Source organism: Heptranchias perlo, chromosome 8 (genome assembly GCF_035084215.1).
Source record: "Heptranchias perlo isolate sHepPer1 chromosome 8, sHepPer1.hap1, whole genome shotgun sequence".
Lineage (NCBI taxonomy): Eukaryota > Metazoa > Chordata > Chondrichthyes > Hexanchiformes > Hexanchidae > Heptranchias > Heptranchias perlo.
Window position 1 is genome coordinate 68,914,170 of NC_090332.1, and position 15,537 is coordinate 68,929,706.

General features: G+C 41.8%; 1 protein-coding gene across 1 annotated transcript in view; it reads right to left on the reverse strand.

The window, feature by feature from the left end:
* prkn (parkin RBR E3 ubiquitin protein ligase) overlaps positions 1 to 15,537 on the reverse strand; it is a 1,016,703-nt gene that overhangs the window by 591,021 nt on the left and 410,145 nt on the right. The window contains exon 3 of the mRNA XM_067989235.1: positions 7,165 to 7,399. Coding sequence (XP_067845336.1) covers positions 7,165 to 7,399 — 235 coding nt within the window. The remainder of the gene's footprint in view (positions 1 to 7,164; positions 7,400 to 15,537) is intronic.

Consider the following 15,537-nt stretch of genomic DNA (forward strand, 5'->3'; position numbering starts at 1 on the left):
AGTGCCAGAGGACTTGCAGAATGGACATGTAATTGGCAAATTAATTTCAATATAGATAAGTGTGAGGTGGTACATTTTGGTAGGAACAATAAGGAGGCCACATACTGCTTGGATAATAAGAGTCTAAACGGGGGAGAGGAGCAAAGGGATCTCAGGATACATATACACAAATCAAATAGGTTAATAAGGCCATAAAAAAGGTAAACCAAGTGCTAGGGTTCATTTCTAGATGGGTAGAATTGAAAAGCAGAGAAGTTATGTTAAACTTGTACAGAAACTTGGTTAGACCACACTTGGAGTACTGTGCGCAGTTCTGGTCTCCATATTGTAGAAAGGTTAAAGAGGCAAAAAAGATGGTGGAAAAAAGATTCACAAGGTTGATACCAGAACTGAGAGGATATACTTATCAGGAAAGGCTGAACAGGCTGGGGCACGAAGGTGAGGGGTGACCTGATAGAAGCCTTTAAGGTAATGAAAGGGTTTAATAGGGTAGACATAGATAAAATGTTTCCACTTGTGGGGGAGTCCAAAACTGAAGGTCATAAATATAAGATAGTCACTAATAAATCCAATAGGGAATCCAGGAGAAACTTCTGTACCCAAAGGGTGGTAAGAATGTGGAACGTGCTACCACAAGGAGTCGCTGAGGCAAATAACATAGATGCATTTAAAGGGAAGCAAGATAAGGGGAGAAAGGAATAGAAGGGTGTGCTGATAGGGTTAGATGAAGTAGGGAGGGAGAAGGCTCGTGTGGAGCATAATCGCTGGCATAGATCAGTTTGGGCCGAATGGCCTGGTTCTGTACTGTGGACTCGATGTAACTCGATGGAAGCAGACACAGGAACTTTTAAGGCTCTTTTTTTAACCAAGGAACATCAGGCCAGAGATTGGCGCTTGAGGCTTCTAGATGCTGCTTTTACACTTCTAGCGCTTCCAGGGTAGATAGATACCCTGTTGGCTTGTTTCCAAACCAGTGAGCCTTCTCCTATATTCATCGACTCTCATGATGACAGTTAGCATCTCATAAATTTTGTCTCTAATCTCATGTCTTATCTTTGGGTATAAACCATCAATACCTGTGGATTTACTTGATTTGAGCCCTTTCAGCCTGTCTGAGTCTTCTGTGCAAGTGATATCAAAGTTATTAAGTTGAGTTGTAGAACCTTCTGTGACAGGCTGCATGTTAATAGAATAATGAATACTTCCAGGGAGTAATCATTTGGCATGTTAACTTTTTAGCTCATCATCAGTTTTAACTCTGTTTGCATCCTTAAGGGATCTCAGTTCTTTTCTGATTACCCTCTTGCTGTCAGAACACTGGAAGAATTTCTTGCTTTTGCATTTAGTGTCTCCAGCTATGTTCATTTCCAGTTCCCTCTTTGCTCTTCTGACTGACTCTTTTTACATTTTTTTGAAAGTCTACATTCTGTCGTGCTGCAGGGAATTAAATATATAACCACTGCTAATGCCTACATAGTCTGAGGAAAGCAAGCTGTCTGATGTAAGTTGATGGAATTTAAGTAATCGCTGCCTTAAAGAAGTGATGCATTTCCTGACCTACCAGAATGCCCCTTCTACTGGGACACATAGCTGAACGGCACTAGGGAGCGAACAAATGGATGTAGTTCGCAATTTGCATGAACAGCACAGTAACAATCAGATAATTAGACATATTTCTGACAGTTAATTAAGACAAAAGAAGACAACCATTCCCAAAATGCAGCAGCAGCTATTAGCGAGCACATCTCCCCTGACTGAATCTCATGGCTGGCCTATAAGGTGAAAATGGCATTATTCTCATCAGCACTTTAAACATCAAGTAAAGGAGATTTTGTCCCTTGGTCCTTGAACACAATAAATCTACCTATTTGTATTTTATATCCTCTGAACTGCACGTAATTTATCACTTTATTGAAAAGGTTCCATTATGCTAATGTTTTACAAAAATCACTTGCTCTTCTATGAAGTCAAAAGGCCGTTTTTCAATGAATATTTTGGACTATGACCGATGTCTAATGTCACTGAGAGCAATGCAGGAAGTATAATGAAGGTTATTCCCACATAGAAAGGCATAAGAGAAAGAAAAGTGTAAGAAATCTAATGAAATAGTACAGTTAAAAAATATGTATTTTTCTCAAGTCTACGTAAAATAGGACTGAAAGAAAAAATCATAAAATAACAATGTTAAAACAATTATTTTTTTTAACAATTAACTTTTTCAGTTCAGATCATCATCAATAAAAGCGATATTCTGTAAAATTATCACATAACATATATACTGGACACACAGTTTCCCTGTAATTGAGTGCATAAACTCCTTTAATACCCTTCTCCAGAGGTCTCCCAATTGCTTTGTGGGTATATAAACTACCCCTGTGTGGTTCTGAACCATACACAGCAGGGAGTCCCTAGTTCAGTAGGAGCATTACAATTGGGCTCAGCACTCCAATGATCCATCTGTCTGTTGTTTCCTGCCCTTGGGCAGGTCTTAACTTAAGTCTCACAGATGAGATTCTTGAGTCATTTACTAGAGGAGAGTAGCTGAGGTGGACTCCCGTTGTCTTACTCCTGGGATAGGGTGGCAGGGAGGAAATCAATCAAGGTTCCTAAACCTGATTGTTATTCTGGAAAATATGAAATGATATGACCTTGTGGTGTGGAGCCAGACAAATGGGGCAGATCTGGTCTGTGCTGAACGAGTTGATCACAGCCAGAGAGCAACAACTGAAGCAGTATAACTGGCCTCAAACCCTTGGGTTATCAAGGGGGAAAAGAATCAGCATTGTTCCTTACTCCATGAAACAGGCTGGTAAGTCCATTTATGCAGATATATTTGAAATCAAGATAAGGCTCAACTTTAAAAGAAGATCTTAAAAAGTGAGGGAGGTTTCAGAGTGTGAAACCTAGATAGCTGAAAGACATGGCTGCCAATGCTGGGTAAAAGACAGCAGGGTGCGTAAGACACCGCAGTCAGAGGAAAGGAGAGTCTGGGCTGGGGGAGGTTATAGAGATGATGTGGAGATGCCGGTGATGGACTGGGGTTGACAATTGTAAACAATTTTACAACACCAAGTTATAGTCCAGCAATTTTATTTTAAATTCACAAGCTTTCGGAGATTTTCTCCTTCCTCAGGCAAATGTTTCAAGATCTCCTTGAAGCCTACGCATTTATACATATTGAACAATAAAACATGGTGTTTACAGACTGCCCCTGCAACTGCCCGTTGCCAAGGCAATCACCGTGTTCAGACAGAGAGGTGTTACCTGCAGAACCTCCGAATACACATTCAACAAAAAAACAAACAGGGAAAAAAACAGAGAAAAAAAAAACACAGAGAGAGGCAGAAACATCCGGAAGGCATAGAGAGCCAGCAAATGACCCATTATATTAAAAACAGATAACATTTGTTCGCTGGTGGGGTAACGTGTAGCGTGACATGAACCCAAGATCCCGGTTGAGGCCGTCCTCATGGGTGCGGAACTTGGCTATCAATTTCTGCTCGACAATTTTGCGTTGTCGTGTGTCTCGAAGGCCGCCTTGGAGTACGCTTACCCGAAGGTCGGTGGATGAATGTCCATGACTGCTGAAGTGTTCCCCGACTGGGAGGGAACCCTCCTGTTTGGCGATTGTTGCGCGGTGTCCGTTCATCCGTTGTCGCAGCGTCTGCATGGTCTCGCCAATGTACCATGCTCTGGGGCATCCTTTCCTGCAACGTATGAGGTAGACAACGTTGGCTGAGTCACAGGAGTATGAACCATGCACCTGGTGGGTGGTGTCATCTCGTGTGATGGTGGTATCTGTGTCGATGATCTGGCATGTCTTGCAGAGGTTACCGTGGCAGGGTTGTGTGGCGTCGTGGACGCTGTTCTCTTGAAAGCTAGGTAGTTTGCTGCGAACGATGGTCTGTTTGAGGTTGGGTGGCTGTTTAAAGGCGAGTAGTGGAGGTGTGGGGATGGCCATAGCGAGGTGTTTGTCCTCATTGATGACATGTTGAAGGCTGCGGAGAACATGGCGTAGTTTCTCCGCTCCGGGGAAGTACTGGACGACAAAGGGTACTCTGTTGGTTGCGTCCCGTGTTAGTCTCCTGAGGAGGTCTATGCGATTTTTTGCTGTGGCCCGTCGGAACTGTCGATCGATGAGTCGAGCGTCATATTCGCCCTGCGAATACACAGGGTCTGCTCAGACGAGGAGGAACGCGATGGACACCTACAGACGCTGAAAGACGCCCTAGTAAGAACGGGATATGACGCTCGACTCATCGATCGACAGTTCCGACGGGCCACAGCAAAAAATCGCATAGACCTCCTCAGGAGACTAACACGGGACGCAACCAACAGAGTACCCTTTGTCGTCCAGTACTTCCCCGGAGCGGAGAAACTACGCCATGTTCTCCGCAGCCTTCAACATGTCATCAATGAGGACAAACACCTCGCTATGGCCATCCCCACACCTCCACTACTCGCCTTTAAACAGCCACCCAACCTCAAACAGACCATCGTTCGCAGCAAACTACCTAGCTTTCAAGAGAACAGCGTCCACGACGCCACACAACCCTGCCACGGTAACCTCTGCAAGACATGCCAGATCATCGACACAGATACCACCATCACACGAGATGACACCACCCACCAGGTGCATGGTTCATACTCCTGTGACTCAGCCAACGTTGTCTACCTCATACGTTGCAGGAAAGGATGCCCCAGAGCATGGTACATTGGCGAGACCATGCAGACGCTGCGACAACGGATGAACGGACACCGCGCAACAATCGCCAAACAGGAGGGTTCCCTCCCAGTCGGGGAACACTTCAGCAGTCATGGACATTCATCCACCGACCTTCGGGTAAGCGTACTCCAAGGCGGCCTTCGAGACACACGACAACGCAAAATTGTCGAGCAGAAATTGATAGCCAAGTTCCGCACCCATGAGGACGGCCTCAACCGGGATCTTGGGTTCATGTCACGCTACACGTTACCCCACCAGCGAACAAATGTTATCTGTTTTTAATATAATGGGTCATTTGCTGGCTCTCTATGCCTTCCGGATGTTTCTGCCTCTCTCTGTGTTTTTTTTTTCTCTGTTTTTTTCCCTGTTTGTTTTTTTGTTGAATGTGTATTCGGAGGTTCTGCAGGTAACACCTCTCTGTCTGAACACGGTGATTGCCTTGGCAACGGGCAGTTGCAGGGGCAGTCTGTAAACACCATGTTTTATTGTTCAATATGTATAAATGCGTAGGCTTCAAGGAGATCTTGAAACATTTGCCTGAGGAAGGAGAAAATCTCCGAAAGCTTGTGAATTTAAAATAAAATTGCTGGACTATAACTTGGTGTTGTAAAATTGTTTACAGTTATAGAGATAGGGAGGTACACGGCCATGAAAGGATTTAACACAAGGATGAGAGTTTTGAATTTGAAGTTTTGGGTGACTGCAAGCCAATTTAGGTCAGCAAGGACAGGGATAATGGGTGAGCGGTGCTTGGTGCGGGATAGGATACAGGCAGCAGAGTTTTGGATGAGCTGAAGTTTACAGAACATGGAGGATAGGAGGCCGGTCAGGATCACATTGGAGTCTGAAGATGACAAAAGCATGTATGTAGATTTCAGGGGCAGATGGGCTGAAGTATGGGCAGAAGCAGGTGAAGTGATGGAGGTGGAAGTGGGCAGTATTTGTGATGGAGAGGATATGGGGGTCGGAATCGCAGCTCGGAGTCAAGATTTCTTTCATTTCACTGAATATATAAATTAATGGGGTTTTTTTGGAAATCTATCTGGCAGAAAGATGTAATTGGGCAACAAATCACAGAAGAAATTATTTTTTGTACAGGAAGTTGAAACTAAAACTTTGATTCTTAACCTTTGTTGCATTCCGAGATTTAACTAGTCACTTTAAAACAGTAATTCCAGTCTGGGATAGCAGTTACCCACTCCAATTCCTGAAATTCCTGAGAGGGTGACTGGTCTAGAAAATCAGAGTGGAATTCAGGTGTAGGTGTGTGTGTGTGTGTGTGTGTGTGTGTGTGTGACGTTGTGATTCTACAATTATTATTTTTAAGGTCAAAATACATTAGATTAAAAAAAACTATTCATGCATAACCCCCTTTTGTTAAGTTGTCAAGAAACCTAGAACTGAGTGGAAAATATCCTCTGTAATTTGAAATTTCCTTTTCAGCATAGTGTGTGAGTCTCAGACAAACAACCTGGTTCTCCTTCGGGAATCAGAACCGCTATCTGCTGAAAACGACTCTAAATACAGTGAGCAGCGGCTTACTACTTAAGCAAGAGTTGGTGATCAGAATGTTGGATGTGTAAAGAAGATTTTCAGAGATAACTAGAAAGAGCATGCACCTGGTAAGAAGAATCTATGAAGAAATTGCAAATTTCAACTCAAACTTCTGAAAGTCTGAAGCTGCCAGCTGAGAGGTAAAAGATGCAATGTAATGCCCTCAGTATAAGGCTTGGGCAACTTTTATGGCACCCTCAGACTACAGAACAAAATAAGTCTTGTGTGTGACAAAGGATCTGCCTGGCTGTTTGTTTGAATTGTACACCATGGGGATTCAGCATCCACATTTTAAAATTAATGCAATCTTTTTATTTTGCACTGTTGACAGAGAGCAAAAGACTGCTCTTGCATTGCATTTATCCCCCTACTGAACCATCTGGGTCTAAGTCTCGAAGTTATACTTTTAAGACTCAAAAGCATTCACGCATATCTGTAGAACCTCCTTAAAAATGCATCTTTTTACTGCTACCTTCACTTGTAAGAAAGAATGACAAATTTGCATTTCTTTAGCGTCTTTCAAGACCTCAGGTTGTTCTAAAGTGTTTTACAGCCAATTAAGTACTTTTGAAGTGTAATCACTGTTGTTCTGTCGGAAACACGGCAGCCAATTTGCGTACAGCAAGCTCCTGCAAACAGCAGTGAAATAAATGACTGGATCATCTGTTGTAGGTATTGGTTGAGGGACAAATGTTGGCCAAGACACAGGGCGAACTCTCCTGTAATAATGTAACCCCCCTGCAGTTTGTTTTTCAAAGGCTGCTTTTCAAATTAACAATCTTAATCCCACTATTCTTTGCTTTTACCACAGCTGAAACATAACGTCAGAAGAATTAAGCTTTAATCTATGGGATCAAAAATAAAACAAGCTCCAAGGCCTTTACCTAAATTTTTAGAATGGCTACGACGATCTTGGTGTCCATCTTCCAGGACAACAGGAAGATCTGTAGCATGTCTTGGAAAGACAGATGTGTTAAGATCCACTTGACTTAGGCTGGCCATTTCCCTTCCATTCCTTCTCCCAAGAATTCCAATGCTTGAATCACCAGTTGTTCTTTGAGTTAATTGAGATGTGCACTGTACCACATGAACAGTACTTTGCTCGATCAGGTCACAGTTCTATAGGCAGATAAAGAAAACTAATTAATCAGATTTAAGGAATAAAAGGACAATAAATAAACAAACAAAAGTACCAATAGTAATCAACATTATCTTTTTTAAGTCAGAGTGCCCACTGTAATTCAGAAGAAGAACTGCATCTTTATGAGGAACATTCTAGTAGCATATCACTGCTCTCAGCCACATTGCCTGCAGCTTATACCATGAAGGAAACTGTCAAGTGCCAGTCTTGATTATGGCATAAAGGCATACAAAATTAGGGAAGGATTGACTGTCCCAGCCCGGTATATTTAAATCTTATATCTCTGCTGCTTTCAAATATCTATATTTTCTGCTGTTTAAAACTTATTTTCTTTTACCAATTTTCTTATTACCAATGCAGGTAATTTAGCAGTTTGGCTGTCAATTTTGTTCTTCATTTTCAGGTTTAACTGATGTTTAGCTGTAAGTTCCCAGATATTAAGTTGTTTCTACTCAGTTTTTACAGATTTTCACCTGAAGACAATAGATTTCCAACCCCACCCCCAGTTTTTATGAATCTCATGAAATCTTGGTTTGTGCTATCTTTTAGCTGCACATCCAGACAGTGTGATCCCTCTCATCTACCTTTGAGTACAGCATTGACAGGTATTTAAAAGAAAATTATATTACTCAAGTAAAATAAAACTAGGAAAGTATTTTCAAAAATCTACATAATCAGTAATCAAAGAAACTGAATGAACAAGTGAAGAAGTTTTTCTTGAGTACCTTGTTGAATTTTTTGTGACTAACCCAAAAAATGTAACATTGATTTTTATTCCCTGATTTTCATCCAGATTATTTTTTAAAAAATAATACAAACAGAACAATTCCCTGGATTTAAAAAAACAATAAAACTGAAATGAAGCTTACACATGATACTAATCCTAAAACTCCACTTTCCTGTTTTCACCAATCACAACTTGACTGAATAAAACCATTTTATCACCATGAAGCATGAGCCAGCCTTTGACCGAGTGGTAGTATTCCTATCTCTGAGTTAGATAGTGGAGGATTCGAACCCTGCTCCAGACAGTCCTGGCGAGTGGTGATCGGAGCTCTGGCTTTGAACTCTAGGTTGACATACAGCGGGATACTCGCATCCGGTGGGAGTGGGTGACTCCTCTCGTTATATGGGTTGCAGGAACCCATAAAACTTTAGTGAATCATAGAATATTTCAGCATAGAAGGAGGTCATTCAGCCCATTGTGCCATTGTCGGCTCTTTGAAAGAGCTATCCAATTAGTCCCACTCCCTTCCTCCTTCTCCGTAGTCCTGCAATTTTTTTGTTTTCAAGTATATATCCAATTCCCTTTTGAAAGTTACTATTGAATCTGCTTCCGCCACCTTTTCAGGTAGTGCATTCTAGATCATAACTTGCTGCATAAAAAAAATCCTCATCGCCCCTCTGGTTCTTTTATCTTAAATCTGTGTCCTTTGGCTGCCGACCCTCCTGCCAGTAGAAACAGTTTCTCCCTATCTACTCTATCAAAATCTTTCATAATTTTGAACTTTCCTTAACCTTCTCTGCTCTTAGGAGAACGATCCCAGCTTTTCTAGTCTCTCCACATAACTGAAGTCGCTCATCCCTGGTATCATTCTAGTAAATCGCCTCTGCAAGCTCTGCAAGGCCTTACTATCCTTCCTAAAGTGTGATGCCCAGAAGTGGACATGATACTCCAGCTGAGGCCTAACAAGTGATTTATAAAGGTTAAGCATAACTTCCTTGCTTTTGTACTCTATTTATAAAGCCAAGGATCCCATTTTTTTTTAACAGCCTTATCAACTTGTCTTGCCACCTTCAAAGATCGGCTGGCGTAAAAATGATTATGGCCATGGAAGGAGCGACCACGTTACGGCCTGTCAGGCTGTTATTCAGCCTGCGAATCTTTCCATGGGAAGAGTGTGAAAACCTGATGACAGCATCATCATGAAGCACCGTGGTATCCAAGCAACAAATGATAGCAATTCTTATTATGTCCTTGAACTGAACACTGAGCACAATTAGTTGAAGATCAGTCATGTATGAGAAAATCTTCTTTGGTCACTAATTGACACCAGGAGATACTGATGTCCACAAACACTACAAAACACAGGCTCAAACCATGTGGAAAGATTTCTTTTTTGAAAGCAAATTGAAATCCAAGGGTACAATAAGACAATTTTCAGACCATTAGGTAAACTTTCATCTTAAGATAAGGAAATTACTTTGAGGATGCAATAATATCTTCCACTGTCAGTTATTATAACACATTTTTGATCACTTCTGTGAGCCCTGGGACTATTGTTTACAGCTATAGCCTTCTACTGCAGTCAATAATTGTGTAAAGAGTGAAACTGCTAATGTGAATAAGCTGTTAAGATTGAGCTGTACCATACCAATACTTTCAGGATGCTGCAAACAAATACACTGTAAACAAAGCTACAACTAAGCACAATTTCTAAGAATCTGTGACAATTCATGGCAGTATTGAAGGGAATTCCCTGCTCTTTTGCAGTGCATGTTTTTTTACCCAGAACAATTATAGATCTGTGTAGAAGAAAATCCAGAATATCTGGGTACAGTCAGCATGATTTCACCTGTAGCATTCTACCTGTATTTCTAGAATCTTCTCTTTCAGCATTAAACCAATAAAAACTTCTTTACCCAGCGTGTGGTTAGAATGTGGAACTTGCTATCACATGGAGTAGTTGAGGCGAATAGCATAGATGCATTTAAGGGGAAACTAGATAAGTACATGAGAGAGAAAGGAATAGAAGGATATGCTGATAGGTTAGATAAAGTAGGGTGGAAGGAGGCTCATGTGGAGCATAAACACAGGCATAGACCAGTTGGGCCGAATGGCCTGTTTCAGTGCTGTAATTTCTATGTAATTCTATGTAAAACTTCAAAGTGCAATGGGCTGTCCTGGTGTTGCGGACATATATTGGGACATTATGGATACTATGGAGCAAGTAGTAGGGAAGTTTCCCCTTGCAGTTTCTCATACAGTGAGTTCCTGATCTCCTTGGGAAGACACGATGGGAGAAATGAGGCCTTTTTTGCAGAGGAATGGATAGAAAGTTGGAGGAAAATCAACATGTGCTGCTCATGCCCCCTTCTTGGCTACCAGCTACAGTTTTTTACTGCAGCATCAGCAGAAATCTAAGAAGAAGTCACATGCCTGCCCTTCAAGGGATGATGGAGTAGCTTTCAGATCCAGGCATGGAATGGTGGCCACTCCAGCCAGCAGGCAAATAGATCCGGGAGGTTGAGGTTCGGGGAGCTGATCACAGAAGGTGAAAGCCCAGGGCCCACATTATTCTTCTGGAGCCTGGAGGGGCCCGTTCCTCTTCACCATCCAGTTCAGCTGGATGGAGCATGCATCGTGCATGCTCTGCCCAGTTGTCCCTCTAAATTGCATCGGGGACCCATGTGCATCAAAGGTGTCAGCCATGGCTCAGCTGGTAACCTCTGAATCATGGGTTAAAGTCCCACTCCAGAAACTTGAGCACATAATCTAGGCTGGCGCTCCAGTGCGGTACTGAGGGAGTGCTGCACTGTCGGAAGTGCCGTCTTTCAGATGAGACGTTAAACCGAGGCCCTTTCTGCCCTCTCAGGTGGGTGGGAAAGATCCCATGGCACTATTTCAAAGAAGAGCAGGGGAGTTCTCCTCGGTGTCCTGGCCAATATTTATCTCTCGACAACAACAATTTGCATTTATATAGTGCCTTCAACGTAGTAAAACATCCCAACTTCATTAAAACAGTTTATACGGTCATTATGACATTGCCATTTTGGATCTTGTGCACGATTTGATTGCCCCGTTTCCTACATTACAACAGTGACTACACTTCAAAAGTACTTCACTGTCTGTACAGCACTTTGGGATGTCCTGAGGTTGTGAAAGGTGCTACATTAAGGCAAGTCTTTTTATCATCGATCTCCCTGGGCAAACCAGCGGAAGGCCCCATTAAAGGCGCAGGCGGAGTGATAACAGGGGAGCATTAAGTGGTGCACGGCGATTTTAACTTCGCCAACCACCTCCCGCCACCGCCCCCCCCCCCCCCCCCCCGCCTCCCCGTTACCACTGACCCTGATTCAGTGAATGGGGCACCCAGTGAGATGTGATGAAATAGTTTCTAAATACAACAAACATTTGCATTTATAAATGGAAAATTAAGATTGATTCACACCCAGCTGTCAATTTGACCTTGAAAAGTGTGTGGCACATTTTCAGTAGATTCACCTACTGTGCCAGAGAAGACTCAAGGACTGATTAGGACATTTAGGGGAGGGACATATAATGTTGTTAAGCAAAAAGATCTTGTATTTTTTTAAGCAGCAGGCTGTTATGCTCTGAAATGCACTGCCTGAAAGGGTGGTGGAAGCAGGTTCAATAGTAACTTTCAAAAGAGAATTAGATAAATACTTGAAGGGGAAAAATTTGCAGGACTATGGGGAAAGAGTGGGAGAGTGGGACTAATTGGATAGCTCTTTCAAATAGCCGCACAGGTATGATGGACCGAATGGCCTCCTTCTGCGCTGAATGATTCTATGATTCTATGGAAGATTGAAAGATCGTTCAATATAGGCTGAAGACAATGTATGACAGACGAGTGAACGTTTACATATATATATATATTTAGAGAGAGAGACAGAGGGAATTTTGAAAAAAATTACATAATTATTTTCATGATTCCTCTTTCTCTACTCTGTCTCTATCTATCTATCTATGTATATTTTTCTGATTTGTATTAAAATGCTTGTTCGCCTGTTTGAAAGAAGGATCTGCACCTGAAACATAAACTTGTCTGTTTTCTCCTCAGAGGCTAGCTGAACTGCTGTGCATTTCCAGTATTTTCTGCTTTTTTTTTCAAACTGGAATAATGATGATTTCAACCAAGCTTTTTATTAGCAGTCACATAAGGAGACTTTGGAACACTTTCTCATCTACGATTTTTTCCCCATTACAATGCTGTAACAATACAAATATACAAATATTTTGATTAAAATCATAGTGTTATAACTTTATTTTCTTTGATCACCAGACAGACACAATCTCTTCTCTCATTAGTTTCATATTCATATTTTCTGGTGTACACTAAAACACTTTATAAATCTTTTATCAAAAGCAATTGAGTTGCAATTCTCTCATTCTCAGAAGGTACCTTTTGCTGGTGAAGTTACAGGAATATCATTTTACACACTACATTATAGCTGCATCTCCATCGATCAGAAACAAAGGGAAATATGAAAGATATGCCCTGACTCTGAAGAACCACAAACAAGAGAAACATATATAATTATCCCACAGTGCCTGTTACTGTGACAAACTTGAAGTGGTAGCCAGAGACATTTCGGTCATAACGATATGAAAAGTTGAAATCAGAGAATGCATGATAGATTAATTCATGTTCCCTGTTCTTTCAGTGTCTATCAAACCTTTCACTGTCTGAAGCACATCCCTTGCTGTGCTGCAGTATTTCTTAAGTCATTGTATTACACATATCCTGACTACTGAAACAAAAACTGGAAATGTAGGAAATGCACATCATGTCCGTAAAAGGAAAACAAGCTCATATTTTGAGTGGTACCCTCCATCGGGAGTTCTGATGAAGGGTCACACTACAACCGTAGACCTCTCTTTTCCTTTCAGACGCTGACTGAGATGGGCAATTATTTCAGATTTCCAGCATTCACACCTTTTTCTTAATCTCAATTATTCTGACTACAGAAATTGGCATTATATAATGGATATTGGCACATTATAAACTGGTTCACACCAACTTCTCTTGGAATAATTACAGATGGTCTTCTAGGGAAGCTCATATCAAGGTGGTGGAGCAAACACCTCCCACCCATATGGTAACCAGTTTGAATCTCACAGCTGTCAGTCACTCAACTAGCCTCCATTTGTTCAGAGTTTGCATTTGGTTCAGAAGATGAGGCATCAAACTGTGGTGATATACTGTGTGTAAAGAATGGCTGAATACTAAGGATTAGTTTACAAATTGAAAACACCTTTTGTGTTGGCAAAACAAAAAAATTACACTGAAAGCAGTCATGTAGAAATCTGTCCCAACTACTTGGCCAAGTAGTTGAAACTAAATGAAGGGACAAGATCAAGTATTTTTATTACATTCTTCTGTCATTCCTAATAGATGTAATCTGAGATGGAGTTTGTCACACGTAAGTTGGGGGATAGCAGTGTGAGATGCAGTGGCTTGTGTTAATGCAATAGGTGCCAAAATTCCCTTCTTTGTCACTGCGTGATACAATACAACTTATTTTTTATGATACACAACTCTGTATTTGTTTTAGTTGGACAATGAATAGGAACGAGATGGCACAGTAGGTCTGAACATTCTCCTTTCACCTCTAGCCATTGGACTTAGTTCAAACTAAGCCATACTAATGGAACTGAAGCCTTCCCTCTTTTTGAGAGACCAAAGGGGAATAAATTTGGACAACCTCAGCCCAATTCACGGTGGAAATGAATCCACAGCTCAAAGCTGTCAATAATTCTGCACTAATTGGGAAACATCATTGAGTTAACTCTTAACGATAGTGCAGCAGATTGGATCCTTACCTGACCACAGGTGGTGCTGAGGAAATAAAGGACAATCATAGCTTAGCCTTTTATAGCTACAACTCTGGAACCTGATGACCTTGTACTACCATATGATGTTTTAATGGGGATAGAAATAGACTGATTTCCAACTGCACCAAATACAGTACATTTCACTCAACTCATCAGATCACTCAAAATGATTTCTGTCTCTTCACCCACCCCCCCTGGCCCCTTCAATTATTTTTGATTTCACAGTGCCATCTCCAGAAGAATAGGAGACCATATTCGAAATGTCCATAGAAATCGCTGATGCTGGAAATGGAGATGTCAAATATGAAGGCATCATTTTGAAATTATTTTGCAATCTAATTCCATGTCTATCAATTATTAAATCCATTTATATGTACTGCTTTCTTTTCACTGAGTCTGTAGTAATATGTTGATTATTCCTGAACTGGTAGCTAACTTCCAAAGTGTCAACGTGGGAGACAAAGAATTGGGGGGCGATTTTAATGAAGAGTGGGATTGGTGCAGCTGGGGGCCGAGGGGGACGGGAAACTGTGCAGCCCTCCGTAGTGTGAGGACCATACAGTCGGATTATGGGGAGTGAAAGCCCAGAGAGAGGAGACCCAAGGTTTCCTTGTTGGGCCCAGAGGAACACGAGGAAACAAAATAAAAGTCAAGTAAACCTACCTTTCTGGACCTCTTCTGCCCCTGGCTTAGCCTGGTGATGAAACCCACAAGGCCTTCCCCGCGCAGGCATGGGGTTGAGATTACATTCAGGCCCCAATGGTGTTGTCAGAGCCTGCACAAAGTATAAGTATTCGGGTTGTTGTTTCTATTAACGGGCAAAGTTGGGATCAAGAGTTTTGGGTTGTAAGAGACCTGTGTAAAAGTCCAGGGGCGGTACCGGTAGGTTGTTTAATGTGCGCGCGAGATTATATCCTCGCCTGGACTCACGATTTTACAAATAATAGTGTTTAACCATGGCAGATAGGGTTGATTGTTGCGGGAAGATGGGAGGAAAGCCAGTAAAAACTCTGTTGGATAAGACAAAGAAGTCTATAGAGGGGAAACTAGGAACTTGTGCTTTGTTAGTAAAAAAAAAACTATCAGACTTTGTGTGAGGGTGAGGACAAAAAAAAAGGAGTTAGCTAAGGAAAAGAAGATCAAGGTTAATGATCGGAAAGCAGGAGTACTGCAGTTTCAACTTCAGGAGGTGGGAAGATTAAGGGACGAATTGGAGGCAGTTCAGGCTGAGAATAAAATGCTGGAGCATAAAGCACAGAAGGAGGAGGAGCATATCAAGAATGACATTGGGAAGAAACAATATACAGACATGTTGCACGGATGTAATGCTGAAGACTTGTGCTCCAGAACTAGCTAAGCCGAACTGTTCCAGTACAGCTATAACACTGGCATCTGCTCGACAATGTGGAAAATTGCCCAGGTATGTCCTGTCCACAAAAAGCAGGACAAATCTAATCTGGCCAATTACCACCCCATCAGTCTATTCTCAATCATAAGCAAAGTGATGGAAGGTGTCGTCAACAGTGCTATCAAGCA